General features: G+C 42.3%; 1 protein-coding gene across 1 annotated transcript in view; it reads left to right on the top strand.

Moving 5' to 3' along the window:
- The window catches only part of SPRED1 (sprouty related EVH1 domain containing 1), a 122,233-nt gene that overhangs the window by 82,988 nt on the left and 11,863 nt on the right, over positions 1 to 27,382 (top strand). Inside the window, exons 4-5 of the mRNA XM_084629929.1 lie at positions 1,587 to 1,636; positions 25,559 to 25,714. Coding sequence (XP_084486055.1) covers positions 1,587 to 1,636; positions 25,559 to 25,714 — 206 coding nt within the window. The remainder of the gene's footprint in view (positions 1 to 1,586; positions 1,637 to 25,558; positions 25,715 to 27,382) is intronic.

Here is a 27,382-nt window from a genome sequence, read left to right as displayed (position 1 = left end):
GTATCCGTATTAACCCTGTGAAATGACACCGTAAAAAGTATTTTGATGTAATGCTGTTAAGTACTTAAATATTTGCATTGTTCTACAGTAGACTGTGGTTGTAATGGTTATACAGTTTAATAATACTTTGAATTTCTCTAGTACTTTCCATCTAAGGATCCTAATATTTTGTTAATGAACTAATTCCCAAAATATGCCTGTGTAATGAAGAAGCATTATCTCCATTTTACAAATGAGAAAACAGAGGCATAGAGAGGTTTAGTGACTTACCCAGATCATACCAGAGGCCTGCGATGTGACTGGTTTGACCATATCCATAAATTCCCAGTCCTATGCTTTTTTAACTACAAGTCCATCATTCCCATTGGTTGATACTGTTTTGTATATATTAATGGATTCATGCTAGTATCTCTAGGGGCATGTCAAATTATATGTCCTTAATATGTGAACTATGTAGCTGAATGGTCAGACACCTTTAAGATCACTTTCTTTGCTGAGATGCTTCGTTCATAGTAATTTTTTTTAGCAGACACTGTCGAAGTAAGTGCATGCATGAATTTTATGTAGGATCTGTGGAGAAAATGTCTCATGTAAAATCTTAAGCACTGGTCTAATTGACACAAAGTCCCAGAGCTGTGCTTGTATCATAGAAACTGATGCATAAGAAAGACAGTAAAACAAAGACTGTTTTGAGGTAGAAACATAATAAATGGGGAGGAGGCAAAAAAATATTTGCCAATGGAAAAGGGAGTGAGTGTACCTTTCAGACGTATAAAAGGGAAAGTCAAACAATGGAGAGTTTAATATTCTATGTAGATATCCTTCTGAGATTATTTTTTTATGTGCATGAAGCAGTGCTAGTAAAAGGAAGAATGCGAATTGTTTTGTTCTATTAAAAAGACTTGTCATGAGTTGAGCTCTGAGAGAAAATGCAAGACTAATCAATGAACATTTGAGCACACACTTTTTTTTCCCTTTAATGTGGATCCTTGTGTATTGTCTGTGTGCACTTATTGATGGTATTCCAAAGAAACTTTGAAGGAAATATTTTTGTCTTTAGATATGCGCACCATATTGCCTTTTTACCAATTCATTCAGCTTAAGACATAATTCTGGGAGTTGCAAGATTTTAGTATGAGGGAGTAGCACAAAATATATTAATGCTTAAAATATTTAATCCAAAAAAGGGTGCTTTCTTAATTCCCTTCTGACCTTAGTATCTATGAATTCTGATTCATGGTAGAGATTTCTGGGGCGGGGTGGGGGGAGAAGCTTTTACAAGACAAGGAGAGGAAAGCAAATAAATAGGTGACTAGAAATATGCAGTGGTAAGAACACAGCAAAGCAGAACTGCAAGCTAGTTAGAAGACCATGCTGACAAGAGCAGCAGAAGTACTAGGAACCTGTATTATAGGCTCAACAGCATAAATGATAAAGCAGTTGATCTACTTATTTAAAGGTCTATGTATTTAGTTCAGTTTTTATATCCTAAGTTGTTGTTGGAGGTTCAGATGGAATGATTGAAGCAATATATAGTGAAGGAAGTAAAACAAATGTTTATTTTTGCCCTTTTCATTTTTCCACAGGTTGTCCACCATTGCACAGTGACACTGAAGTGGCTGAGGATGGCTTTCAAGTAGGTGTTTTAACTTTTATGCCAATTGCATAATTTAGAGCAAATGACAGTTGATGGACTTCTGTAATTTTATTTTGCTGCTTCTTCCTAGTACTTATAGTATTTTAAGTTTAATTAAGTTTTCTAGATTCAGTATTTTGGAAAGTACCTTATAATCCAGCCTCTCTCTTATCTTTGTAATGCATATTAAACAAGGAGATGGTTTGACATTTTAAAAGTCCAATTTTTAAGTTTATTGTCTGTTCTAGGGGAATGTGTGTCCTGTTGAAACAAAGTCTGATCCTCTGGTAACATTTAAAGAAAAGCAGAGGAGCCTGGGTCTTTCAAAAATATACAGTTTTATTTGCTGACCAGAATAGCATTGTGGTGTTGTATACTCTGCTGGCACTGGGCATGATTAGGGTCATGTGGTTTTTGGTTTGGTTTGTTTTTTTGGAGGGTGTGCAACACAACCTAAAAGAGTCATAGAGTAAATGATGGGAAGAGTCCAATCCAAACAGGTTAGTCATATTGGAAAACTTCAGATAATTTTAAATAAAGCTGGTGCCCCAATTAAAGCTGTCCCTAAACATCTTCTAAAGGTTTTATTGACCCTAGCAACATTACAGGATTAATTTTTATTTGAACTGTTCTTGAGCAATTTCGGTAGACAACAATGAGATTAGAAGTTTAAAAGCTTCCTTAAAATTTGCCACCAAAAAATTACGGCACTTTATTCAGAGACACCATTGAGTATTCTGAAATTGATATGTAGTAATAACTACCAAGTTGTTATATAATTAAAAACCCATGTCACCTCCGAATAAAGCATAGGTGCTTTTCTTCATTTATAAGTGTGCCATGTAAGTCCCACTATTTTATGCAGCAAATACAAAGAAAATCTTACTTACTTTTTCGCCTTTTCAGATATCCCATTTAAATAAAAGATTCTTTTTTTTGTATATGCGGTTCTCCTTAAAGACTTCAGAGTCACTCAGACAACTGATGGTATTCTAAAGCAACTTTTTGAAGGAAAGATTTTTGTCTTTAGATGTTAAACTCTCGTGCTGCACATTGCCTTTTTACCAATATACTGAGCTAGAATATAAAATGCACAAAATGACAAAGATAAGATTAGCAGACTACCTGTATAATTTGAGGTCCTGGTTAAGAAACAAACTATTAGTGAGGGACTAATATAATTCCAGTGTATAGAAAGGATTGTAGTGCAAGTGGATAGGCAAGAGCAATCTAATTTTATCACACAATAAAATAGGGATTTAAAGATGGAAATTCCCTAAAGCAGTGGTGTCCAAACTTTTCCTGTCACACCCCCCCCCCCTTACCAGTAATGGAATCTCTCTGCCCACCCTCTGGTCCGTTACAGCGGACTTGGCTAGCAGAGGAGCTTGGGGTCAGAACTGGGAAGGAGCAGGAGTGGGCCTGAGGACAGAGAGGGAATGGGGACAGAGTGGAGCTGCAATTGAGGGTGGAGTGGAGCTGAGGGTGGAGCAGGGCTGTGTGGTGCTCCCTTCCTGCCCCCCCCCCCCCGGTCCCTGACACATGTCCCCTCACCCCCAACTGTTCCTCTGTGCCCCCCCCCACCCCTTCGAGGGGAAACACACTACAGACTGGGAGCACTGTTATAAAGTATAGATAGAAGGAACAATAATCTTTATAATATTGTTAGGGAAAATCACTTTATAAAATTTTATATATTTTAACATAATTTAGACAAGTTTATAATAGAATTACTTGTATTATAGGGAGAGTGGAGAGTCAGTTGCCTTCCCAAAAGATGGTTGTTACCCCTATTCATAGCAATTAGTTTGAGATTAGTGTACAAATTCATCTGAGTACAGTATCGCATACAGTCCAGAACACACAGTGTAAAGTGCCATCATGACTTTCAATCCCTATTGTAGTCATATTTCTGATCTGTCTCTTGGTGGCAAAACAAATAACAAAAAAAACTTCTCCCATTCTATCTGCATGGCATAGTAAAGTAAGGGATATTTTGGTAATGAAGAAATTCACACAGCAGATGAGACAGAAAAAGACGTGTTTATTGGGTAGCCCACTTACATATTCAGACAAGGACTGTACATTGCTAGTGAAACCAAAACTTCTACAATCATGTGAATATTAGAGGGGGAAATTAAGGCTTATTAATTATTTGGAGCAACTACTCTAGCCACCAGGGATGACATTCTGGAAAGATGCATTAACTGGGCAGCTCAGGATTCCCTCAGTATGGAGGAATCCTAGGCTGGCATAGGCAGCACTACACCCTCGTTTCCTACTTCCCTAGAGTAGAGAGTGCATTGAGGGCAGGAAGAGGCATGATCAGAGCACACTTACAGCTTCACATGGGGTAGAGGAGGTCTGTAGTTCACTGTTGTTAAAGTGTGTGAAGTAGTGGTGGAGTTAGATGCCATTTGTTGGGGAGGTTAAGGAAGTATGAAGTTGGTATCATAAAAATAATCTCCGTTCTGGGTATTTCACCAACAGTCCCTTTCAGAACTGTCAGGTTCCATGCAGTCTTGCATTTGGCACCCTGTCTCACATTCCTGCACGTCATGTTTTGCTATGCTATGGGAAGGCTGCAAACATTTATTTGTATGTTCTGTTTTGGCCACTCTGTCTCTGAACAGGCAGCCAGACACCCCCTCTATTGCAGTTCCCCTTGCTGCATCCCAGCAAGAAAGGAGCACCTGAGGAGGAAGCACCACTACCACAGGGTGAGGGGCCCAATATTAGTTTCAGGCACCTGCGTGCTCTCCTTCTCCTTCCCACAGTCAGCTGCACCAATCTCGCCTACGATTTCCCTGACTTCCAGTACCATTATCCGTAGGAATCACAGCAGCACCCCATCCCGCTATGCTTCTAGATACCCTTGAGGACCCACCTACCCAAGACACAACTGCCAAGTTTTGTTCAGCTCCGTGTTCTACCACCTCCACTGCTCAGAACAGATTGGGTTGATCAGAAGTTTAAGTTTAATCTAATTTGCACATAACCATAAATAATTGGCACTAATGTCACACGTGGAGCAGAACAAAATGCATCAGCTCTCCCCCTTTGAAGTATGAGGAGTTCCTTGCTGAAGCTGCAGCACAAGGCAAATTCTGACTGAATTTTGAACTTTCTGTTTATCCATATGTGTTCTACGGACTGGAAGAGTTGGGGAATCTGTCACACGCTAAGATGTGCTAGGCTGATTATAGTTAAAATTTCAACCAGACCCTGTACAGCAATGCTTCTGTAGGGCTCGGTGCTCTTTTTATGTTACTTCATTGCAGGATTAGCATAACAGCAGCACCACTAGATGATTTCATTGATTGTACCATGTAATTTTCTTACTCTTCAACCCTAACCCTCTAGACTACACCCCCCTTGTTTGAGAGCCTAACCTCTCTTCCATCAAGGCAAGTACTCCAGCTCTGGACTCTGGGAGGTATGTTATATGAAAAGGTCTATAATCACTTCCTTGACAAAAGCTCCTGTGCTAAATATCTGGAGAGACAGAGCTCATCCAGTTTTATTGCGCTAAATCTTAAAAGGCTTCATCCTCATTCCACTGTTCTAGTCCAGGCATATCTTCCAATTATTAGGTAGTACTTTCTTTTGATACATGCTTAAATTTTAATGACTCAGTATATGTACACAATAAGCCTTTAGTTTAAAAAAAAAAAAATTGGGAGGAGGGGGGAATAGAGGAGCAGGAGCATGTTTAAAATATTGGCAGAGACATCTAAAAGATAAGCCCCAAATTGACCTAATCTGAACTGTTCTTTGCTCAGAGATGAAAATGCTAAAATATTTATTTTAAGCTTTGAGGCATAATCCACTTGCTTTAAACCAAAATTTTGTTGTAATATGTCCAATACAGAGTTCATTCTCGCAATCTGTAGTTAAAATACAAGGTGGCGGACTTGTATTCAAATTGATAAAGATATTGCTACAAACGGTAGTGTCCTGAAATTCACAGCACAGCACAGTAGCAACTATTTTTACCATAAACCAGAATTCTGTAGTTCATATTATTTTTTGTTTGGGTGCTAGACAAATTCACTGAGATTTCAAAGATGTTTTGCTGATATTTGTAGTAGGTTCTTAACTGTTAATCCACCTTTTTAACAAGGTTTTGCAGTCTTCTCAAATTATTTTGTACTACACAAATCCCACAAAAGGATTGTGTACATGTGCAGTAAGAATATCATAATATTAAGCATATAGTAAATATTGTAAAATGTGTAATACAATGTTTAGCATATAATACATTTTATTATAAAATAACTAGTTATGTAAACCTGTCAAAACCCTAGAAATTCACAGTAAAAATCTACGTATCGTCTCTGGACTCACTTTATACTACTACTAGTGTAGAGCTATTAAAAGATGATATATAACAACATTACACAGTTATAAAATCCCTCTAATGTGTGGGAGCTAAGTTTGGTGATAACTGAACTTCTTGCTTTATAACTTTATTTTTAAGGGTCTGTAACTTTATGTTCAGCTGGCTTTTTGGTTTAAATGAAAGAAATGTATGTTAGAGCATAAGCTCTGCTGCTACTGAAATCCATAGGAATATTATTAGTATAAAGAATGCAAGTTTGGCCCCACACAATTTTAGTAAAGGCAAGACAGAACACAGAACATGAATAATTAAATATTTTAAAAAATGAAAATGAGTTCATACCTTCTAATACAAAAGCTAAAGGATACCTATCTAGAATTAATGAGGGAGAGAAGGTAGGTTGTGTAAATGAAGAACCCTGAAGAAACTTAAGAAAATTCCCAGCTGACAACCAAATCTAACAGGTTCTTTCTCAATTGAGATCATTTTCATTTGCCCTTCAGACTATATAGCTTAATATTTACTTTTCAACTGCAAAGTATTGAAATCTTAAACATACTTTAAAGAAAAAACCAGCACTTCAGTTTTTCCCAAACTGCTATTAAGTGAAAGAATGGTACAGCTATATTTATTGATTACAGTGAGACTAATGCTACCATTTATTAAATCACTTGTGTGTTATATCTGAAGACTTTCACTGCTAGCACTCAGTGTGCATGTTTTTATTGTTTAGCACCATAAAATACCAATTCACCACCATAAGTGGTTAGCTGACATTATTTATTTTTCAAAAACAGTTTTCTTACAGTAGGTTCAACTTAACATTTTAAGTACAATTTATTAACTAGTTACTACATTAATTCCAAATGTAAATTTATATAAAAAGGTTAGTGCAGTCATAAATGGTGTGTGTGTATGTGTATATATCTCCACATACAAACATAAAAAGCAAACACATGTAAACAAGCAAACACTCTAAAGGACAAATTTTTACCTGAGAGTACAGTGGGTGCACACATACCCAATTATTGCTCATGTGTGGGACGCTAAGTAATGAGGCATGTATTTATCGGATTTTCTTGTTTAAATATAGGACATGTGGGCTCAGCTGAAGTGCATGTTTTTGCATTCGGTGTACCTGCAGTTTTAAGTGGCTGGCCATAGTTGTTTTCCTCTACCAAATATAAATTTATAGATACAGGGGTGATTTTTTTATTTTTAAATGAAGAAGTTAAGAATCATAAACCAAAAGTGAAGAACTAATCAAGATTTTTTCATCTGTTTTCATCTGATAGTGAAGTCTAAGCATACAGTATTGTTGGAATACTTGCATATTTCTTTCAAATTGATATGCTTATTTTAAATTTTGATTTTGAGACTTGCGAGATACGTACATCAAATATGTTACAATGCCCGATAGATTTTGTTGTTCAGGTATATTGGTGTGATCAACAGGCCACCAACACTGTTTCACTACAGTTTTGATGTACTTTTAAAACAGGAAGTTCTTCCTTGAGTTTCCTGCTACAGGTAAAGACAGAGGAAAATTTAAACTTGATGGCTAAAAACAGAAATATTGTCATATTCTTTGACTCCAAGGAAGTGCTTGATTGTTGTTGTCAGGATTAAGTGCTTCAGGTTTTTAGCCAAAGCACTTAATCCTGCACAAGCAAAAAGGCTTGTGATTCACGCACATTATCTAAAATGGTCTTACTGCAGCAGACAGGATGTAAGTTGGTCATGTTCCTTTTTGTAAAGATAATGTTTAATGAGTGTCCAGGTTTTTGTGTGAAAATGAAGTAAAGCATCCATTTGTGTATGAAGTACACATTTGCATACTTCTGTTACATGGCTGAATATATGCAAATTTTGTAGATATGTATGAAGTAAGTTACACATGGCCTCTTACAAGTAACTGCAATCTAATTCAGGAGCGATACTATGATGTTTGTAATTTCATTTGTTTCATGTATTACAGGGTTAAGAAATTCCTACACAAATTATTTGCATATAGCATATTAATTAGGTTTAACTCAAAGCAGTAAATGTGACAGTCATCCGTATTCCTTATTTAAATTTAATATAGCAGTTCTGTGTGTGGGGTAGTGCATACTAAACAAGGAAGAGGAATTACTATTTTTTTCTGATTAAATCAGCTAATAATTTGTGTTAATCTCTCCCTATTTGCTTTTTCAAAGGTAGACCACCTCCTGTTATGGTTTATGAATTTGTATACCAAATCTGATACCAAAAAACATTAGTGTTCCATTGTGGTTAGGCAAAGCAGATTTAGGAGAAGGAATATATGTCATATGTCCTATTTATTTTTCCTTAAACTGTTTAAAAATATTCAAACTAATCCTGACAACATTTCAACACTTTCAGAATCTAGGCCAAAAAATACATGTGATTGATTGTAGTGAAGGCTTTACTGCCAAATCTGAAAATTGCTCCATCAGTCTAAGAAATAGCTAAAGCAGAAGGTGGTTACTTTAAATTTATTGAGATCTGTTTCACTTACTCAAATGAAAAAAAAAATTACTTAAAACCTTCACCTGTTGGTTAGAATCAGGCAGCAAAATTTCAGGCCTCATGGATGCAAAATACAGGTAAGGGAAATGTGGTCTTTTATCCTTTCTTCTGTATAATCATTCAGAATACTGAAAGCAGAACATTTTTAACAGTGTTTGCAAAACAATGCTGAATTCTCTCCCAGGCAGAGAAGGGAAAAGTGAGGAGAGAAGCTTTGAAGAAGAGAGAAGCTTTTTGGTTTTCATTTTCTCCACAGCTGTCATCTGGCTTTGAATTCCACTGGAGAGCTACAGCTGGATTCATTTTATTGCTTTTCCCAGCATCCTTTTGCCTGTGAGCACAGAAATGTTTTAGTAGTCTTGGGGAAAAAAAAGTTAGTATCTCGTAGCAACCATAGGACAGTAATTATTATACCAGCAGCTGGGAGCAAACCAGATTTCCGTTGTGCATTAAAAACTGGCGTAGATTACTTTACAGATGATACTGACTAACCTATGCTTGTGCTGAACTTTGCAGGCTGTGGTAAAAGGATATTGAATGTGGGCGGTGTGTAATTGCTGTGGAAAATAGAAGAGGGGGATGTGCATGTGTGTTTGTGTAAAATATATTTAATGTAACAAATTTTGTTCTTAAGGAAAATTTTACATGCTTGGTTCTTATTTAAAGAATTTTTTTCAGTGTAACTGGAGTTTTTCTAGGATTTCTTCAAGTTGTCAGTATTTCCATTATAAATGCTGTTTCTCAGATGTTCATAACTATGCCATAAAAATTCACATTGGACTAAAACTTGGCATATATATCCTGTCCAAAGTAAAGCTTTTTTTCAAATTTAATAAAATTGCTTTGGATATTTCTGAATTATGAGTTCACTAAAAAAGTTTATTGGTTCACTTAACTATTTTGCACCCATATAAAGTAAGCAGCTTTGTTTAAATAGTCATTTCTGATATTTTGAAAAGGAAAAAAACTGTGAAGATAATTAAAAGGACACTGTCTGTGTCATTAGGCAAAATGTCGACCTTTCTACAGTTTACCTTCCTCAATTACCTTATGATTTTCCAATACATTTTCCTCCTCATCTCCACCCTGCCCTGAATTGAGGAGAGTGGGTAAATAACGAAATGGTCAGGTCACTAATACAGAAAGATCTGGATCGCTTGGTAAGCTGGGCTCAAGGAAATAGGGACAGATGATAGGAAGGAACGCAATACAAAACGTACTATAGCAACCCATGCTGCTGTTTGTATGTTGCTATTTTTTAGCACTTTAGCTCAAAGCTAGCCATGCGTACACTTTACCTGAGCAGGAAATTTTATACTTCCAGCTGCAGTGTAGACTTACCCTAAGATGTGCCTCCAAACTATGCTAATGCATACACAAATGGATGCTTTGCATACTTCTGTTACATGGCTGAATATGTGCAAATTTTGTAGATACAACTTAGGTGCCTTTGTTTGACAGTTTAGCTCTCAAAATTTGCACAATAAATCCAATGTTTAGGGTTTTTTACCTTTTTTTTCTTTTTTATGCCAGAGCATGGATCCATAGATTCCAAAGCTAGAAGGGATCATTGTGATTATCTAGTCTGACCTCCTGTAAAACACAGGCCATAGAACTTCCCCACAATAATTCCTACAGCATATCTTTTAGAAAAACATCCAATCTTGATTTAAAAGTGGTCATTGGAGAATCCAACATTACCCTTGGAAAATAGTTCTGAGAGTTAATTACTCACTATAAAACATTTATGCCTTATTTCCAGTCTGAATTTGTCTAGTTTCAACTTCCAGCCATTGAATCATGTTATATCTTTCTCCTCTAGATTGAAGAGTCCCATTATTAAATATTCCCATATAGATACTTAAAGTGTAATCAAGTCAACCCTTAACCTTCTCTTTGTTAAGATAAATAGATTGAGCTCCTTGAATCTGGTATAAGGTATGTTTCTAATCCTTTAATTGTTTGGCTGGCTCTTCTGTGAACGCTCTCCTATTTATAATTATCCTTCTTGAATTATGGACACCAGAACTAAACACAGTATGCCAGCACTGGTTGCACCAGTACCAAGTATAAAGGTAAAATAACCTTCCTACTCAAGATTCCCCCATTTATGCATCCAAAGATTGCATTAGCCCTTTAGTCCATAGCATTGCATCAGGCGCTCATGTTCAGCTGGTTATCGATCTCCACCCAAAATCTTTTTCAGGGTCACTGCTTTCCAGAATAGAGTCCTGTATCCTATGAGTATGGCCTACGTTCTTTGTTCCTAAATATGTATATTTACCTACATGTATACATTTACATTTGGTCAAATACATATTTGCTTGAGTCCAGCTTACCAAGCAATCCAGAGCTCTCTGTACTAGTGACCTGATCTCGTCATTATTTACCACTCTCCCAATTTTTGTGTTATCTGCAAACATTCAGTGTTGATTTTATGTTTTCTTCCAGGTCTTTACTTAAAAATACTAAATAGCATAGGGCCAAGAACCGATCCCCATAGGACTCCACTAGAAACAAACCTGTGCAATGATGAATCCCCATTTTCAATCACATATGAGACCTAGCAGTTAGCCAGCTTTTAATCCATTTCATGTGTTCCATGTTAATTTTATATCTTTAGAGGAGTTCTTCGAGTGCTTGTTCATATCCATTCCATTCCATTATAGGTGTGTGTGTGCTCACAACGTGCACTGGTGCCGGAAGTTTTTCTCTCAGTGGTACCTGTAGGGGACTGGCTCTGGTGCCCTCTAGAGTGGCACACGTATGCACCAGTATAAGGGATGCCACCGGCTCCCCCATCCCTCAGTTCCTTCTTACTGCCCGTGACTGTGCTGGAATGTCTCCTTGCTTCGCAAGATTTCCTGTCTGTACTGTGTCCAGTAGTGAATTTGTTGTATATAGTTGTTCAAAGTTGTATAGTTACTAGTTTCCTTAGTGTTAATTTAAAAATAGTCAGTTAGTCCTGTGCGGGACTCAGCCTAGGGATGGGGCATGCCCTGGTCCCCAGGCTTCAAACCTTGTGACAGCTGCAAAAAACCCTTGCCAATCAGTGATCCCCATGAAAGCTGCCTGAAGTGTTTAGGGGAAACCCACATGAGTGACAAGTGTCACATTTGCAAGAGCTTCAGTCTGTGAACTAAAAAGGAGCTGGACATTCGTCTCCGAGCGCTCCTTATGGAGTCGGCCCTTGCACTGGCCTCAGAGCCGGCAAGATTGGACTCTGCTCCAAGCCGGCACCAACCTCTGACTGGCACCATTCCCCATCCCCTATACCAGCTAAACAGCAAAGTATGGCCAGGAGGGGGCGTTCTCCTATGTCCCGTAAAGGGAAGGAGAGAGCTGGAGGAGAGTAGACCTGCATGGGGCAGCTCTTCCCCTCTGGATGGTGGCCAGGCTCTAACTCCCATTGAGCTGTCAAGACCTGCCCCCATTCCAGGAAGTGGCAGAGGTGCTCAGCACCTGGTGGTTTCATCCACTCAGGACATACTGTCCCTTCCGGTGCTGCCCATGCTGGCCGCTGAGGTTCCCCATTCAAGGGGTAAACCTGCCTTGAGACCCTTTCAGCGGTCTCCATTAGTGCGGCACTGCTCCTCACCACAGTGGGTGCCCCGTCAGCATTTGCCTGAACAGCGCCACCAACCCCCAGATGTGGAGCTGGCCTGCCAGAGTCCCTGGCGTCAGTCCCCAGATTCTAGGCACCGTTCCTTGGGCTCTAGGCATCGATCGCCAGCAGCCTGGCACAGATGCACAGCACCAAAGCCCAGAGCACCAGTGCCAGGAGCACCCAAGCCGCTCTCACAGCACCATTCCAGAGGGTTGAGATGCCAGAGCCTGGTCGCCAGATCACCAGTACAGTTCACCGTGAGCACACTGACAGTCTGACAGTCAGTCTTCTCGCTCCTGTTCCCAATCTACAAAGCGGCACCGCTCTCTAATTGTGAGGCATCGATCATCAGGTTACCATCACTGATCTGCCGAACGCTACCATTGGTCATTGGGGTCACAGCACCAAGAGCCATTGCCCCCCTACAGGTCCTCAATGGATGTCCACAGCCAGAGCTGACGGGATCGGGGTAGATAGGTAGCCTCGGTACCATCCCAGTCCCCCGGACAAGTCTCTCCCTCCTCGGGCTCAGACAGCAAGGAGGAGACCCTGCTCGCAGGCCAATGCCAACCACCAGGGGCATTGGCATTCCCCTCTGGGCTACCAGGGGTAGCATTGCACCAGGGCCAGTGGCTGACCCCCTGGCAACTATGGAACACATGGGGGATTTCCCCACCCATCACAGGGGCATAGGTTGGTCTGCCTGCACCGTGACTCGGTCGCAAAGTCAGAGCAGACTCCCCAGGGCTGGCCAGCCTCAGCCAAGCTCCCTTATCAGAAGCAGCGGAGTTGGCAGACCCATCTGTACCTGCCTCATCATCATCTTCGCCTGATGAGGCAATAGCAGGGCCCTCTCACTTGGGTCCTCAGGATGATGCAAGGGCCCACCAAGAGCTTTTGAAGAGAGTTGCCTCTAACCTGGGGCTGGAAGCCGAGGAACTGGTGGAGCCCTCAGACTCCCTGTTCAATGTGCTAAATGCAGCAGCCATTTCCAAGGTGGCATTGCCAGTGCACAAGTGGTAAAAATTACTACGGCTCTGTGGCAGACACCCTCCTTCGTGCCCCCCATCTCTAAGCAGGCAGAAAGAAAAATCCCCACTATAGGGTATAAGTATCTTTATACCCACCCTGTCCCAAGCTCACTAGTTGTGTCAGTGGCCAATGAGCGCAATAGGCAGGACCAACCAGGATCGACACCTAAGAACGAGGCGGGAAAGAGGCTCGATCTTTGTTAGAAAATTTATTCTACGTCCAGCCTCTAGCTGAGAGTGGCCAACCATCAGGTCTTACTTGGCCATTATGATTTAAATTTGGCAGTCCATGGCCAGATTTACAGATTTGCTGCCAGAGGAGTCCAGGAATAAATTTCTGGCTATCCTCGACGAGGGCAGAGCTGTGGCCAGGGAAGCCCTCCAAGCGGCCTCAGGTGCGGCAGATTCTTCGACCCAGACCATGGCTTTGGTAACTTCAATGAGGCGGACGTCCTGGTTGCAGTTGTTGGGCCTATTGATGGAGGTTCAGCAATCCATCCAGGTCCTCCCATTAAATGTCGTGGCACTGTTTTTGGAGCAAACAGACAGTAAATTACATGGCCTGAAAGACTCTAGGGCTACCTTGCTCTTCCTGGGCCTTTACATGCTGGGCCAGTGAGGAAGCAGTTTAAGCTGCAACAGCCCCACAGGTTTGGAAACCAACCTCAGTCAGAGCCCTTCCGCAAGGGCTATAAGCGCTGGCAAGGCCATCAGCCAGCACCCACAGCTCACTTGAGCTCCACTCATAACCAACCAGGTAACAAGCAAGCATTTTGAGCATACACCCAAGGACAACCTTCCAGCCTGTGTCCTGGATCCTGCTCCCTTGTTATTTTCTAACAGTTTGTCCCCCTTCCTCCTTGCCTGGGCCTCTATAACATCAGACCAGTGGGTCCTCAGCATAGTAGCAGGGGGATATACCCTACAGTTTATTTCTATCCCCCCACATCTCTCTTCAGGGACCCTTCTCACAAGCATCTAGTTGCTTAGGAGGTGCAGGGCCTTCTGCAGGTGGAAGCCGTGGAGGAATTTCCTCTGTGCCTTTTATCCCAAAAGCCAAGGGGGGGGGGCCACAACCCATCCTCAATCTGCGGAGCCTCAAATACCTCAAGAAGTTGAAGTTTCACATGGTGGTCTTGGCCTCTGTCAAGGCTTATTCCCCACTCTAGCACTTGGAGGGCAAAGGTGGGAGCCCGCAAGGATTCTAAAAATTAATACTGGCCATTACAGTCTTGTATTAAACTCCCAAGGTTACAGCTTTTCTCTGACCTGGGATGGGTAGATGCTGCCACCACCCAAGTGCAAAACCCCTTTGAGAACCCAGGAAGGCGCACTTGGGAGTTCCTTCCTATGGGGTACCCTCGAGCCCTTTCACCCCCCCCCTCCCCCGGGGAAGAGCTGAGAAAGAAAAATAAAGAAAATTAGCTGTTGCCACCAGCTAATAAAACAACATGTGCATAAACTTCTTAGGACCCAAAAATCCAATTCTGTTCTTAAAGGTAAATTTTATTTAAAAAAAAAAAAATCTGAAAACTCAGGCCATTGCTAGATTTAAAAAAAGAAAGGAAAAAAAAGAGCAACTATAAGAATTAAACACCAAGAATAGCTTTCTTGAGGTCCAGCTTAAAGGTTACAAGCAAAACAAAAGCATCTGGGGTTAGCACAGAGGAGTCCACAAGCCATAAAGAAATAAAGAGAGAGAAACCTAATTGCATCTTCCTAGACATTTCCTGATCTACTTACATATCTGGGGTTTCAAGTGAGTAGTTTCTAGGTATGATACCGATGATTTTTCATACCTGGCCCAAGCTTCTTACAGCATAGTTGCTGCCCTGTTCTCTCTCTCTGGCGAACAAAAAACAGACAGACAAAAGGGAGTCTTGTTTCAATTTTAAAAAGTTCTAGCCTTCCCATTGGCTCTTTTGGCCAGGTGTCCACTCACTTCCTTTTACCTGTGCATAGCAGTGAGACTTTTAACCCTTTACAGGTAAAACAAGTAGAGAACAGCTATTAAGAGGGATTTTATAGCTAACTTGCTGGCTGGGTCCATAATAGGTAGCTATCCCCCACCCCTTCATTTATCACAGCCTCCATCATTCCCTCCCTGGATCCAGGAGACTGGTATACCTCCCTCAATCTGAAAAATGCTTACTTTCACACATTGCTATTTCATGCATACAGACGGTTCCTATATTTCATAGTTGGGACCACCCACTACCAGTTCACAGTGTTCCCTTTGGCCTAGCAGTGGTGCCAAGGGTGTTTACGAAATGCATGTCAGTGATGGCAGCCTACCTCAGACGTCAAGGTATCCAGATTTACCTGTACCTCGACAACTGGCTCATCACAGGGCTGCTCTAGGTCCAGCACAGTGTCGAGATGTTGCAAGCCACTTGTCAAGCTCTGGGCCTGTTGTTAAATGAACAAAGATCAATATTGATCTCAGTCCAATAGATATTGTTTATCAGAGCGGTACGTGACTTTACCTAAGCCAGAGCATTCCTGCCAGAGGCCACGTTCAGGGCAATGTCAGATCTGATTGCCACTTCACTGCCCATCCACTCACCAATGCCCGGGTCTATCTCAGACTACTGGGGCACATGGCAGCATGCACGTATGTTGTCCGACATGCAAGACTCAGGCTGCGTCTCCTCCAGATGTGGCTGGCATCCGTCTACTCTCCAGACATCACCTAGACAAAGTCATCACGATCCCTCCATGAGTACTTGCCTCTCTGCAGTGGTAGTGCAACCCGATTCTGGTGTTGGAAGGTGTGCCATTCGCAAGCCCACAACCCATGGTCTCCCTGATTTCAGATTCGTCCCACCTCGGTTGAGGAATGCATCTCAGTACACAGCGGACTCAAGGGTTATGGTCTTGAAAGGAGCTTTCATTGCATATAAATGTCAGGGAATTCAGAGCCAGCCACCTAGCTTGCAATGTCTTCCTTCCCCAACAGTCCAGCTGGGTGGTGCAAGTGTTGATGGACAACGTGGCCTCCATATTCTATGTCAACAGACGGGGGAACTCGATTGTCACCTGTGCGCCAGGAGCCCTCCCTCTGTGGGACTTCTGCATCCAGCATGCAATCCACCTGGAAGCCTTGCACCTCCCCGGCATCTGGAACAAGCTGGCAAATTGCCTCAGCAGGTGCTGCGTCTCTTACCATGAGTGGTCCCTTCACTCGGAGATTGTCAGAATGCTCTTCCAGAAGTGGGGAGCTCCCCAAGTGGACCTGTTTGCCACCAGACAGAACGGAAAGTGTCATCAGTTTTGTTCTCTCCAAGGGCTCGGCAGAAGCTCGCTATCCGATGCCTTTCTCCTGTCTTGGTCAGAGGACCTGATGTACGCCTTCTCATCAATTCTGCTCATTGGTAAAGTCCTGTCAAAAATCAAAAGGGACGAGTTACAGGTCATTATAATCGCCCCAGCATTGGTTCAGCATGCTCATGAACCTGGCTGTTGCAGCCTGTGGCCACTTCCCAGCCACCTGGACCTACTCTCGCAGGATCAGTCGACTCCTGCACCCGAACTTCGCCTTTCTCCACCTCACAGCTTGGATGCTGCGTGGCTGAATCCAGAGGAACAAGCCAGCTCTAGTCGGGTACAGCAGGTACTCTTGGAGGGCAGAAAGCCCTCTACCAGAGCAATTTACATGGCAAAGTGGAAGTGTTTCTCTTGCTGGGCTTCAGAGCAGAATATCTTCCCCAACTGAGTTGTCTCTGCAGTCCATCCTGGATTACCTGCTTCACTTAAAGCACCAACGGCTTGACTTCTCTTTGATCAAGGTGCACCTGGCTGCTATATCGGCCTTCCATCATCACATTCAGGGTAGGTCGATGTTCTCGCCTGAGATGTTGATCGGGTTCTTGAAAGACTCTTTCCACCGGTCTGGGACCCTGTTCCCCAGTGGGACCTTAGCCTGGTCCTCTCCAGGCTTATGGGTCTGCCCTTTGAACCTATGGCTTCTTGTTCCTTTTCCCACTTGTCATGAAAGGTTGCATTCCTTGTAGCTATTACCTTGGCGAGATGTGTCTCCAAGATTAAAGCCCTCACTTTGGAGCCCCCATACACAGTTTTTTACAAGGCCCAATTGCTGCCCCATCCGGTCCTCCTGCCAACTGTGGTGTCGCACTTCCATGTCGACCAGGATATCTTCCTCCTGGTGTTCTGTCCAAAACCTCACATGACCAATGAGGAGAAGCGGCTGCACACTCTCTAGGTGTCCGGAGCACCCTGTCGTTCAACCTGCAGCACACCAAGCCCTTCCGCAGATCGACCCAGCTCTTTGTCCCGATAGCTGACAGGATGAAGGGCCTTCAGGTGTCTTCTCAGAGGATTTTGAATTGGATCACTACCTGCATCCATACTTGTTACGAGTTGGCACAGGCTATGCCTCCACCGATAGTAAAGGCTCACTCGACTAGGGTTTAGGCGTTTTCAGCTGCCTTCCTAGTGCACGTCCCTATCCAGGACGTCTGCAGGGCCGCAACGTGGTCTTTGGTACGCACATTCACAACACATTACGCCATCACCCAGCAAGCCAGAGATGACACTGGATTTGGCAGAGCTGTGTTGCAATTGACATGTCCATGAACTCCTACCTGCCTCCGATGGTACTGTCTGGAAGTCACCTACAATGGAATGGACATGAGCAAGCACTCAAAGAAGAAAAGACAGTTACCTTTCATAACTGTTGTTCTTCGAGATGTGTTGCTCATATCCATTCCATGACCCGCCCTTCTTCCCCTCTGTTGGAGTTCCGCCAAGAAGAAACTGATGGGGGGGTGGGAGAGGTGATGGCTCCTGATTCCTGAGTGATTCACACATGCACCACTCCAGAGGATGCCAGAGCCGGGTCCCTACGGATACCACTGGGGAGGAAACTTCCAGTACCGTTGCATGTGGCAAGTGCATATCTACAATGGAATGGACATAAGCAACACATTTCGAAGAACAACAGTTACAAAAGGTAATAGTCTTTTTTTGAAATCAAAATGATCTGTCAAACACCTTACAGAAGTCTAAGTATATTACATTAATGCTATTACCTTTTATCAACCAAATTTGTAATATCAAAAAAATTGATTTGGAGAGCAAGAAATGCATGCTTTTAGAACACTTAAGAATTTCAGTAACAGCAACTAAAAGATGACTTAGATTAGGCCTAACACTGCATTTTCTGTTCATTTAAATTTAAGCATTCTAGATATTGTGCAAACGCTGTATATTTCTGCAGTATGTTGTGAAGACCCCTTCAAATCTATACTTCTGTTGTTGTTTGGGAATTTCTCAGGGGAGGACAGGGATCAGGAATCATTTTTTTAAAACTACCATGGCAAAAAGACACAAACCTGAATGGTGTAACACCAGTAGTCTGGACTTCCCAATTTGACACACAGATGGTAAATTAATTGGCACAAAAATTGAAGCATTGACTAGACTGATTCAAAAGTACTGAGTAACATTAAAGTTATGACATGAACCAAACAGTCATACTGAGCACAGGAATACCTATGGCAAGGAGTCAGGTGAAAGGAAACACTCTGCGGGTGGTTCTAATTGAAGTGGTGGAGCAGGCTTATCTCCTGCAGAACAAGCAGGTTGGTGTTTCAGCCTCTGACTACACTCCACCCCAGGGCCTTGAGGGTGCAGCTGCAAAGTTGACTCCTGGGGGAAATTCTGCACCACTGTGCATGCAGAATTTGCACAGAAATTAATGTGCGCATAGAATTTCCTTTTTCTCCAACAGAAATGGGCTGCAGAGCTGCACTAGGGACCGCTGGACCTGGCAGAGCCCAGCTCTCAAATAGAAAATACTGCTCAGTGGGAGAGGGAGGGATCTGGAGGGTTCCCGGAGCTGCAGTTCCTCACATGCCCTGAAGAAAAGAGGCAGTGTGTAGAAAACTGCACACAAGCCTGGGACCCAGCATCAGGCTTTCTTTCCCTCTGGATCCTGAGCTCTGTGGGGTGTGGCTGTCTGGGCTGCAGTGGGGCCTGCAGCTGGGGTCTGGGGGGAAGGGGTGCGAGTGTCAGGGGAGGGGGTGTAAGTGCCTGGGATGGGGCAGGGTGGGGGGCACGGCTGGGGTATAGGCGGTACAAGCCAAGTCTTGGCAGCAGGGCTGTGCATCTGGACTCTGTGGGTTAGGGAGTGCAGGTGTATGGGCTGGGGAGGCCCTGCCCTGGACTCTAGAGAAAGAGAGGGTATGAGAGTGTCTGAGCTGGGGGGGACCTGTGGCTGGGCTCGAGGAGGGTAGAAGGTGTAGGTGTTCCCCTCCCCCACTGGGTTCTGAAGGGGCGGGGGCAGAGAAACAGGGGTTTCTTTATTCTCTACTCCTGCGGGAATTTTTTTTTTTTTGGACTGTATTGTTACAGACATAGTTGCTGACAGGTATTTTGAAATAAATTGCCAAAATAATTGAAACTGGCGTTGTTATTTTAACAAATAAAATTTGCAGAATTTAAAAATGTTTTGGTGCACAGGTCCCCCAGGAGTAAAAGTTAACACGGTGCTATAAAAATCCCCTCTGGGTAGGCCAAGGGACAGATCTATGAGTTCTAGTGGGGATGGGAGTGTATGGCTTTTCTTAATGTTACCCCAGTAATTCCTATATATATATATAAGAATTTATCTGTGAGTAAGGTGGGGGTGTATGTGTGTGTATTTATTTATATACACACACACACACACACCTTACTCACAGATAAATTCTTAATTTAAGAATTCAATCTCTTTTGAAGGACCTGAGCTAGTCACCTGTGACAGACTCCTCTTTCCACTGTCTGAAAGACTATCTTGCTGTCACTGGGAATTTACTTGCCTATGACAAAAAGACAGTAGGTCTCAAATATCAGAGATCTAGGCCATTATAGTACAACCCACAGCAGGATTTTTCCAGACTTTTTGACTTTCAGAGATGATGATCTAGGCCTAAAGAAGGGAGACCACCCTCTTCTAGAACAACCTTTTCACCTCTGTCTAAAACAATTCTGATACTTTGATCAAAAACCTCAAGTAATCTACCTTACTGAATCCTGTGCTGAAGAATTCCATCCAGTCCCCTTTGGAGCTTGATTGTCCCACTTCTTCCCAGCCGGGGAACATATTGTTTCAGACAGATGGATTTTGGAAGTAATTAACATGAGGTATTCTATCCACTTCCATTCTATCTCCCTTCCCCTCCAGCCCCCCTTCCCCATCCCTCTTCAGGGACCTCTCTTACTAAAATCTCTTGAAACAGAATGTCCAGTCTCTCTTACACTTGGGGGCAACCAAGCCAGTTCCCCCAGCGTTTGTTGGAAGAGAGTTCTATTCCAACTATTTCCCGGTTCCCAAGAGGGGCAGAGTTGGGAGACCAATCCTCAACCTAAGAAACCTAAACCAACTACATCCTTTCTCAGCACTTCAGGATGGTGACATTAGCCACTATAAATCCCATCCCTAGATCCGGGAGACTGGTTCATTGCCCTCAATCTTCGGGATTTCTGCTTTTATGTAGACATCCACCCATCCCACAAACACTTTCTACGATTCAGGATAAGCTCAGAACACTACCAGTGTACAAGTCCTTCCCTTTGGGCTCTCCATAGCCCCAAGGCTCTTTGCAAAGCTTCTCTCAGCAATGGTACCCCATTTATATCCATGGACATAGCACATTCCCACACATGGACAATTGGCTCCTCAGGGGCTGATCAGCTCTAGAGGTCTAGCTGGCAACATCCAAGGCTCTAGCTCTATTTTAGACTCTGGGCCTTTGTATCCATCAAATTAAGTCTACATTGGCTCCAGTCTAAAGAATAGACTTCACTGGAGCCTCTCTAGAGTTACGAGTCACCAGTGCCTATCTCTCCAAAGTGTGAGTCTCCGCTAAGTCCAGTCTAACCTTGACAATACAGCCCAGCCTGCAAACTGTAAGGTCCTGCCTACAACTCTAGGGATACATGTCAGCCTCCATGTTTGTCAGACCTCATGCGAGACTACACCTCAGGTGCCTTCAGCTATGGTTAAGATCTGAGCATAACCTGAACAGACAGTATCTTCAAATGTATCACAGTTCTGGACTTTCTCAGATGGTGGAAGGATCCACTGAAAGTTTGTGAGAGAACTCCATTCTCTCATTCCCCCACCGTCAAAGATCATCACAACAGACACTTCTCTTTTGGGGTGGGGTGCTTAGCTCCAGGGGACAGAGCCCAGGGCAAGTGCTCTGCGCGAGAGAACATGCTCCATATCAACATTTTGGAGCTAAGAGCAATGAGGTATCTTTGCCAGCACTTCCTCGACACCATACAGGGCCAGTCTTTCAGGATTATGCTGGACAACATGGCTACGATGTATTCTGTCAACCTGCAGGGCAGGAACTTCCATCAGGACCACATATGGGAAGCTCAAAGACTTGGTCTTCCACAGCATCTGACAGACCTGGAGTTTCCCAGAAGCAGATCTCTCTGCCACTCTGAAGAACACAAAATGCCATTTCTTCTGCTCCAAGTGAGGATATGGCCACAACTCACTGGGAGACACCCTGATAACACCGTGGCCCTGTAGCTTACGGTATGCTTATCCACCTCTACCTTTAATCCTCAAGACCTGACTCCAAACTGCATCAAAAAAGAGTGAAGGTTCTCTTCATAGCACTGTCCGGGGAAAGATAAGTGTGGTGCTCAAGCCTGCTACACCTCTCTGTGGCAACACTTCACCAACTTCATCTCAGGAAGGATCTCCTGTTTCCGTGCTTGGGGACCTGATCCACTCCAATCCCTCCTTCTTGAACCTGACAACATGGTTCCTAGATGGTTCTCTAGTATGGAGCTAGACTACCTTCAAAAATGGAAGCGCTCCACTCCTGGTGTTTTCTTTAATCTTCCCAAGCCTCAGAGGTCCTGGTCTCCAAAATCCTGGCTACCTGTTGGATTTGAAAACCTGTCACTATGCTCAGAGTACATTTGGCCACTATTACAGACTTGCACTCACCTATCAAAGGCTTTTCAGTCTTTACCCACCCTACTACAGCTAGATTCCTCAAGGGTCTTAACCATCTTGTTTCCCCCTGTACAGAATCAGATCTCCCAGTTGGGACTTCGATTTTTTTCCTAATGCCCTAAGGAAACCTACCTTTGAACCAGTAGCTACCTGTTCTCTCTCCCAGCTCTCCCTCAAGACATCATTCCTCATTGCCATTGCTTCAGCTAGACAAACGGGAGAACTTGGTGCCCTTAAGGTTGGCCCGCCATATACCATCTTTTATGAAGAAAAGATACTATGCCCTCATTCTCACTTCCTCCCAAAGTTCTCTTCAGAATATCACATTAATCAGAAGATTAATCAACTCCCAGTATTCTGCCCAAAACCTCATACCTCCACAGATGAGACCAGCCTACATACACTGCATGTCAGAAGGGCCCTTGCCTTCTACCTTGATGGGACTAAGATCTTCTGGGCCTCTCCTATTTGTATAATTTTCTGAGAGAATGAAAGGATAGCCTATTTCCCCACACACAGACTGGCAAAGTGGGTTTCGGGGTGCGTCTTTATACCTGCTATGAATCTGCTGGGATGCAGTCCCCTCACAGGGTGGTAATACATTCCACTAGATCTCAGTCCACATATATAGCTCTGTTGAAGGATGTTTCCATATCAGAAATGTGTAGGACTGTGACTTGGTCTTCCATTCATACCTTTGCCGAGCATTATACCATCATTCCTGTTTTCAGGGATGCTACTACCTTTGGTGATGCAATCTTCTGAACTGTCTTGGATGTGCCTCCTCAGCACCCACCTCCTTGTTAAGTTACTGCTTGGGATTCTCCTACAGTGGAGCACCCATAGGGACATAAAAGAGAAGATAGCTGCCATATAGTAACTTGAGGTCTTTTAAATGTTTAGTCCCTATGGGTGCTCCACCTCCTGTCCTCCTCCTCTCGGCTGTGGAGGCTCTCAATAGCTGAGAAGGAACTGAGTGGCAGTGGGTCCTTGCCTCCTTATATCCCTTGCTTTGGAGGCACAAGGTGCTACTTTGCACAAGCATGGGCCTGTGGTGGGGTAACTACCCCACACTCACCCTGCAGGGTTTAATGCAGGCTAGATGGTACAATTAACCCATTAGGCAGCTGATTAAGGAACTTCAGCTGGCCAGGAATTTGTAGGGCCTATAAAGCCCAGGAGCTGAAAGGAGAAGCGGCAGCTGGGAAAAGGCACTCACTCCGTGGGAAGAGGGAGGAGGCTTTGGGAAACTGGTAGGCCCAGGAAGAGAAGGGGAACCAGTAGTAGAAAGCAGACCAGGGATAGAACAGTGAGCCCAGAGAGAGAAGGCCCAGACTGCTGAGCTGAGGGTCCCTGGGCTAGCATCCAGAGAAGAGGGCAGGCCCAGGTTCCCCTCTCAGCCACTAGGCAAGTGGCACTGAGGCAGTGAGTGAGGGGACTGTCTGACTATTGAGGAGTTAAATTCACCCAGATGGGGGGAACATGGACAGTGACACAGCCAGAGGGCTGAGCCACAAAGAGGATGTTTCAGAGTAGCAGCCGTGTTAGTCTGTATCCGCAAAAAGAAAAGGACTTGTGGCACCTTAGAGACTCACAAATTTATTTGACCATAAGCTTTCATGAGCATCCGATGAAGTGAGCTGTGGCTCACAAAAGCTTATGCTCAAATAAATTTGAGAGTCTCTAAGGTGCCACAAGTCCTCCTTTTCTTTTTAAAGAGGATGTTGTAGTTCCTGAGGCTGTGAGAGGGGCAGCAGGCGGATAGCAGAGACAGAGTGACTGTGTGCAAACTACAGATGGGCATCAGCCTCGAGATAATCCCCAGAGTGCCACGAGGGGGTGCCAGTCCGGTGGTGAGTGATGCGCCCCGTGCCCACAGACACTGCTTTGTACTCTCCAGTTGAGAGGGCACAAGAGTGCACACATCCCTTGGTGGAGCGCCCATAGGGGCAAAACATCTCAAACTCAAGTTACTGTAAGATAAGTAACCTCTCCTTCCATCTCATCCAGCTCTTCAAAGATCCAGAACATGGTGCTTTTGTATACTTCAGATGCAGAGCTAATTTAAAGAAGAAATGATTTAAACATATATCTACCAAAAGGAGAGTTAAAAGTTCAGAGTCTTGCACTTTCTGTATCTCTTGGACATGCCAAAGCCCTTGATTTGCATCCAAAATGGAAAATTCTCGTGTATTTTGAAGTCTAAATATGACTACCTCATATTTAACGTTTACATAAAAATCTCTACGATTATCAAACCATAAAATCTTCAAACTCTCCAATATATACATATATATTTTACAAGATACATGTTAGAAGGAAACATTCACAAGGTCTCAAACAATATTTTTTTAAAATTGTTTCAGTACTGACAAAGTAAGTCTGCCCAAAAGAATGAAATTCCCTGTCCACAGAATGAATACAGCATAGGCAGCAGCAATACAAGTCTCTCTACCCCACCCATGCACTTCAAATTTGACATGGAAGAACCACTTCTAGGAGGGAGTGTTTAGTCCAGTCTCCAATACTGTTTGTTCTAGAAATGTCCACAAAGGTGTTAATTATTTTTTATTTTGACAGTAGCTTGTACTGTGTGTTTGCAAATTTGTATTGCTCTCACTACAAATTGTGAAGAAAAAAAACCTCTCAGACATACTGCTGAAGGAAAAGGTTCTGAGAGTAGTGATGCACAAACAGAATTACTATTTGGGTCTCAAGTTTAGAAAGCAAGTTTGTTTAACAGATTGGCTTGCTATACAGGAAAATAAATGAACAAAAAGTGAATTTCAAAATAGATACTGGGGCTGAGTGCCACACAGTCACAGCAAGCATACACAAAACTAATAATGATTATCCAATACTGAAACTAAGTTTACATGAAACAACTGGGCACAAGGTTAAGACCATGTGGAAAATGTATATTAAGATATCTGCAGGATAAATCCCACTCATAGCTTGAGATTGTGGAACAGGAAGTGTGCTTTGGTTGAACAGTGGTCTGTATGTGCAGACGATCAATCTACTGAACAGAATGGAGATAATCTTAAAGAATCTGAGGTGTTTAATGAGCTGGGATATATTGAGGACAGGATGTAGTGAATCAGAATGAGGCAGTTCCCAGTTAGCTGCCTCCCAAAAAACAACCTCCCCACATGCCATATAAAGTTCTGTTAGCACTGACAGATATAATTAAAAACTAGAATTGACTGGGTGGTAAAATCTGATGTTCTTGAAAAAGGTCAAACTTCAACTGTTGTGGATAATGGTGGTCACTGTAATAAAACCGAACAAGCTAAAGATTTGTAGAGATCCGAAAAGATTTGAATAAGCCAATTAAACACAAACTACTGCACAGGACCAGTAACGTTTTTATGTAAACGTTAAATCCATATCAAGAACAGAATAAAGTTGAATTCTTCTATTTTAGGCAATTCAAGAAGATACTTCCAGTTCATTAAAAGATCACCTTTTCCAACATGAAACCGTAGTAACCAGCGAACCTTATAAAAGTCCAAATATAAGGTCCTTGACATTTGAGGAATTGAACTCTAGAAGAGCCTACTTTCCCAGCCAACCCAACCAGGTAAGAGATTTCCAACCGGGGATGGCTTGGTATTTACAGATATGATTTTTACCATGTGAAACTGTTGTTGTTACCAGTCTGGGAAAGACTAGTTAGTTCTAGTTCAAGGCATTTTCTGTTTTAAAAACTGTTTTGTTAATGCATATCACGTTACACTTTGTTTTAGTTACATATTCAAATTGTGGTTACCTAAGACATAGATTCGGAGATTGATTTAAAATTCTACAAATAAAACGTAAAATTGCAGTAGGTGTAAACTAATATATTTAATATGACATTGAACATCAGACACTGTATTTTTTTTCAGTATTTCCTCAAGGAAGTTATACATGTTATGACTCATTTCAATTTTAAATATTATATATACTGCAAAACTATTATTTAAATTGCTAGATATTTTTCAGTAATTTTCATTAGTATATTCTAATTTTATTTTTTCCAATTTCAACTGGTATTTGCCAGTGCCCTATCCTAACCTAGTTTTTTCCCAGGAAATTGCCAACCCTGGTTCCAACCATAGAAACATTTCTTGTTTCACTGACCATGTAATTCTATATTAGTCATTTAATCCAACACTACATAGGTATGGCTGGGATGACACTTGAATTATAAGCCCCTATATGTACGTACTGCAGTCCTTACGTTCTGAAATGTGGTAGATATATCCTCTTTGGATGAAATGTCAAAGGATTTTTACCTCACAAAGGACGTTTTGGAGGTTAAGTTTTGTAAAATTGTTTAGCCATCCCTGAGTTAACCAGATTAGGTGAAAAACCATTATTTCCACGTTCTGAATTTTTTTTTCAAGTCGTTATTACACATTTCTGTGTTTTGATAAGCCATTTATTTTTGAAACTTTTAATTTGCCATGGTCTTAGTCCTCAGTGAAACAACATTTTTGGCAAGTACAGAAAAACTGTTTTGGTTAGAAATTATAAATAAATGTATACTTGGGGTGTATTGCAGAGAGTATTTTTCTAATTAATATTATTAGAGAAACTTCATTTATAGCATCGTAAGCAGTCAGAGACCAGGATATAATGTTTGGTACAACATGAAAACAATATATAAATAGTTACAAAAGGAAAAGACCACTGACCCAGGAAAAGGCACTTTACTGATTCAAATGTTAAAATACACTTTCCAAAACATAGTGTTACATACAATATTAAGACTAAGGAAAATACTGACCTTAGTCTTCCAACAGGATGTGTGCATTTTGCTGCTGCTTAAGTGTCAAAGCATCAAGGTTTTTGATAGGATAGAAGTAGTAAGCATTTTTATTGACTTGGGTAACAAATTTATTATCGAGGACTATATGCCAAGACGTTTTGGGGAACTTTTTACTAGGGAAACTCTAGAGAGTATGTCCATAACATGTACTGAAAATGTAGAAGTTCAAATAATAGTTCAGTGCATTTTATTAGAATGTACTTCTGCCCCTGGAAAAAGCATAAGAAGGGAGCCCTCTAATACATTAGGTATTCTTCCAAATAAAGATAAGCTCCCCTTTCACAAACTTGTATCAACTAGTGCAGGAGTTGACTAATTACCCAAAAGTCGTAAAATAAACCTTGTTCTTTGATTTGAAAGACAGTCCTATCTGGAGAAATAGGCAAAGGATTGGGAATCATGAGTTTCTGAGTTTGTCTTGCTTCTGCTGCGGAC

Source organism: Lepidochelys olivacea, assembly GCF_965140295.1.
Source record: "Lepidochelys olivacea isolate rLepOli2 genome assembly, chromosome: 6".
Taxonomy (NCBI): Eukaryota; Metazoa; Chordata; order Testudines; family Cheloniidae; genus Lepidochelys; species Lepidochelys olivacea.
This window is presented reverse-complemented; position numbering and strand designations above follow the sequence as displayed.